The sequence below is a fragment of the Terrapene carolina genome, unplaced genomic scaffold (genome assembly GCF_002925995.2).
Source record: "Terrapene carolina triunguis isolate 2854851 unplaced genomic scaffold, T_m_triunguis-2.0 Scaffold28432, whole genome shotgun sequence".
Lineage (NCBI taxonomy): Eukaryota > Metazoa > Chordata > Testudines > Emydidae > Terrapene > Terrapene triunguis.
Window position 1 is genome coordinate 110,966 of NW_020692783.1, and position 4,538 is coordinate 115,503.

Consider the following 4,538-nt stretch of genomic DNA (forward strand, 5'->3'; position numbering starts at 1 on the left):
GTGTGTGTGTGTGTGTGTGTGTGTGTGTGTGTGTGTGTGTGTGTGTCCGTCCTCCAGTTGTTTTTTAATAAAAGATTTGTTTTGGTTTGAAAGCCACCTTTATTACATTAACTGAATGCAAACATAGCCCTGCAAAGCAACAGTCCATTTTCTTAAACCTTCACAGTGCATCATCCGCACCAACATAATCACCTTCTAGCATTACAAGCACTGCAATCCCGAGAGTAGCAACAAATATTAGTGGCTTTCAGCTTCAAATGGCTGCCTCAAGGCATCCCTCATCCTTATGGCCTCGCACTGTGCCCCTGTAATAGCCCTGGTCTCTGGCTTTTCAAAGTCTGCATCCAGGTGCTGAGACTCAACGGTCCAGCCCTGAGTGAAGCTTTCAGCCTTCCCATCACAAATATTATGGACCGTTCAGCACGTGGAAATAACCATAGGAATATTGTCATTGGCCAGGTCCAGCCTACCATATAGGCAGTGCCAGTGGGCCTTTAAATGACCAAAAGCACACTCAACAGTCATTCTGCACATGCTGAGCCTGTTGTTGAGCCACTCCTTGCTGCTGTCAAGGTTCCCCACGTATGGCTTCATAAGCCACAGCTTTAAGGGGTAGGTGGGGTCTCCCAGGATCACAATGGGCATTTCGACTTCCCCTACGGTGATCTTCTGGTCTGGGTAGAAAGTTCCTGCTTCCAGCTTCCTGAACAGGCCAGTGTTCTGAAAGTTGCATGCGTCATGCACCTTTCTGGACCAGCCTGCTTTAATGTCCATAAAACACCTATGGCGATCCACAAGCGCCTGGAGAACCATAAAGAAATACCCGTTGTGATTAATGTACTTGGTGGCTAGGTGGTCCGGTGCCAGAATTGCAATATGAGTGCCATCTATCTCCCCTCCGCAGTTAGGGAAGCCCATTTGTGCAAAGCCAACCACGTCGCGCACGTTGCCCAGAGTCCACGGTCTTACGCAGCAGAATGCGATTAATGGCCCTCCACACTTCCATCAACACGAGTCCAATGGTTGACTTTCCCACTCTGAACTGGTTAGTGAACGATCGGTAGCTGTCCAGAGTTGCCAGCTTCCACAGTGCAATCGCCACGCGCTTCTCCAACAACGGGGCAGCTCTCATTTTTGTGTCTCTGTGCCACAGAGCTGGTGTGAGCGCACCACACATTACCATGAAAGTGGCTTTCCTCATTCGAAAGTTCTGCAGCCACTTCTCATCATCCCAGATGAGCATGACGATGTGGTCCCACCACTCAGTGCTTATTTCCTGAGCCCAAAACCAGCGTTCCACTGTAGTTAGCACCTCCGTGAATGCCACAAGCAATCTCATGTCATAGCTATTGCGCGCGGTGAGATCAATGTTAGACATGTCTTGCCTTTGTAGTTTAAGGAACAACTTCACTGCCACTCGTGATGTGTTAGTCAGAGCGATCAGCATATTGGTCAACAGTGCGGGATCCATTCCTGCAGACTGAAGAGGCAGAGTGCACACTACGCAAACCGTTGAAAGATGGCGCCAAATGTGGAAGGAAGTACAGGGATTGCTGGGATGCAAAGCAATGCATCATAGGGCATTGGGACAGGGCCCAGGGTGCCTTGCAACCTCCTCTGCCTTCCCACAACACTTAGCGGCAGAAGAGGACGACATGCTCTGTGGGATAGCTGCTGAATGACGATGCAAATGCCGCAAGTGTGAACACGCTATTGCGCAGGCAGCTGACAGTGTGAACACACAACAGCGGTTTCCCTTTAGCACTCGCTGAGTGGCGCTATAACTGCCGGTGAAGAAAGTCTGCCACTATAGACATACCCTGAGTATGCGTCTGGGTTTTAGAGGACTTAGAAAAAATGGATATTACACAGCAAACTAGACTCAACTTTGTCCAGAGCAGAGCTGCTGCCCCACTATAATGAGAAAAATTGTGTCATCTCACAATGAACCCTCTGACTCCACTTATTACCCTGTTGAAGACATTAAAACATCAGAAGTTACTGACCTGCTACCTGTAGTTCCAATATAGCTTCTTCATAAGAGACACTGGACAGAAAAAAACACTTGTACTGTCCATTGTCAGAGAGTCGCACATTGCGTATTCTCAGGGAAACACTCCCATTGGTGATGTGGTCTCTTAAGAGCTCAGTTCTTGCTCGATATTCCGGCATCTGCTCTCCGTACTGATCCTGCCCATCATGGTACAGGTGCACGACTGCAGAGAACTGGGATCGGAACCATCTCACCTCCATGTTCTCAGCGCTCATCCTGGGGGAGAGGTGGCAGGGCAGGATGGCCTCCCCACCTAGGGAGGCAATGACTGGATGGTCAGGTCCAGCCACTGTGAACTGTGCTGTGAAATGTACAATGAAAAAAGGAAATTAAATCGGCAAGGGGCTGGGGCGTGATGTTAATTCAGCAGTGAGACACACAGTAAGAGTGCCCTGCATTAGAAGTGAGACCATTTAAAGACAAAAGCCTGACAGAGAAAACTTACTATAAACCAATCAAAGGTCTGAATACACATTACACTATCCCAAAGAATTCTCATCTGGCACATGGGACTCTTCGGTAGGTTCCAAAGTTTTTCAAACCTTTCTCTAAGGGTTTGTCCTCTTAATTAACAGGTCCTGTCACTTTGCAGCCCAAGATCTCGGGCCTCTGGTCAGTTCAAATCCAGCTTTTATACCAAAAATCTTTGTTCTCTTGGGCTTCTGGGACCTGGACTAACCCAGTTTATGCAATTCTCCCTAGGAGTGGTACTTCTCTGGAGCGGTTACCTGTCCCTCAAGTAATTATCCCCCATGGTCTGTACATTCTGAAGGAGATGGGGTAACCCTCCCCCATGGCATAGATTACAATCCCAATCCCACAAAGATACATATAACATGTATCGATACCATTGATAAAGGGGGTACAAAAATAAACAGAACATTCATAAAGTGAATTTGATAGTCCCCAAAATGCTGCATGTGGCTACAATATCTGTCACACAGAGTTCACATGAAAGTGTTATACACTGTCCCTATTATCTCTGAATAAAGCTCTAACTTCTCATAGGAACCCTGGGGATAATGATACTGGGGGCCTGGTTCTCTGATACACAAAGGCCTTTTCGTGCTGCTCCAGCACAGGGGCCTCCTCATCTGCAGGAGCAGTGGTGTAAAGGCTGACAAGGTGTAAAGATATGAAAACAGATCATCACTATGCAGGCAATGGCTTTAAAGGTAAAGTCAGGGATCAGATAATGGAGAGGGAGAAGGAGGCAAATAGAAAAGAGCAGGAAACAGAGAATCGGTCACTGTGGAACTGCACAGGATGTGGGAGTCTCAGTGCAGAGACTCAGCATCAGGAGAGACAGAGAGAGCTGGTTAAATTAACAGGATGGAAACCACAGTAGGAGGGAACCAAAATGCCCGAGTAGCTGTGGAGCCATCCCCGGGGTGGAGTGGGTCACTATAAGGGCTTCACTGAAGGCACAGAATGAAGAAGCCAGCAAATATCTTCACATCCTCACTGTGAGATGAGATCTAGCTCTGAGCCCTAGTCACATGTGCCTAGTGCAGCATGAATGACTTGTGGGTTGTTACGTCTAAACTGGCAAGTCTAGGATTCAGGACTCCTTCGTGACTGAAGAGTCTGCTTTCTGACGTATTCGGTCTGTCAGTGCAGTGTCTAGGAATTGGGTAGTTTCCTTTTAAATAGTTTGCGAGCCCTGTAGTGGTGCTCTCTGTGTTCTGTGTTTTAGAAACTGCCAGAAATCAGCCAGAGCGGTAGGAAGGATGTAGTGTCAAGGCCTGACAAGATGGTGTATAGATAGGAACCATGGTTACTGGGGACCCAGGTGTAGCCTGTGATTTCTCCATGAGCTCCTACCTGACGCCAGCCTGTGAACCTGTAGAGCGAGGCAGAGAGCGACGTAGCTGGGCAGAGCGGAGCTCACTGTGGAACCGGGGGAGAACGAGGGAACCTTCCCCGTCATCGTAGCTTGGTCTGGGGAACAGAAGAAATAACAAAACAGACAGCGAGTGAGTGGAATGCAGTGACAGTGCCAGGTTGTCTGACTTTCATAGCCCTGGTCCATGGATCAGTTATGTTTACATTAGCACACTTCCCAATATTCATAGACTAAGGTCAGAGGGGACCATTAGATCATCTAGTCTGATCTATGCCACAGGCCAAAGACTCTCACCCATTTACCCCTGTACTGAGCCCAAACTTGTGTTTGACTGAAGCATCTTCCAGAAAGTCACAAAGTCTTTATCTGAAGACAGCAAGAGATGGACAATTCACCAGTTCCCTTGGTAGTTTGCTCCAGTGATTAATCACCCTCATGGTTACAATTCTGTGCCTTAATTCTAATTAGAATTTGTCCAGTTTTAACTTCCACCCATTGGTTCTGGTTATGCCTTTCTCCACTTTATTAAAGAGCCCTTTAGCACCATGTACCTTCTTCATTGTCGGGGACTCGAACCCAGACGGCACGGTTAGTTGTCTGACCGCAAAGAGACAGGCAACACCAGCAAGGTCCAAACAC

The 4,538-nt window shown here is 47.8% G+C and overlaps 1 protein-coding gene across 1 annotated transcript in view; it reads right to left on the bottom strand.

Moving 5' to 3' along the window:
* The window catches only part of LOC112125176 (butyrophilin subfamily 1 member A1-like), a 71,232-nt gene extending 67,249 nt beyond the window's left edge, over nt 1-3,983 (bottom strand). Inside the window, exons 1-2 of the mRNA XM_026662562.1 lie at nt 3,878-3,983; nt 2,007-2,354 (exon numbers count right to left, since the gene is read on the bottom strand). Of these exons, the coding sequence (XP_026518347.1) occupies nt 2,007-2,354; nt 3,878-3,983 (454 nt within the window). The remainder of the gene's footprint in view (nt 1-2,006; nt 2,355-3,877) is intronic.
* Nucleotides 3,984-4,538: the final 555 nt, after the last annotated feature.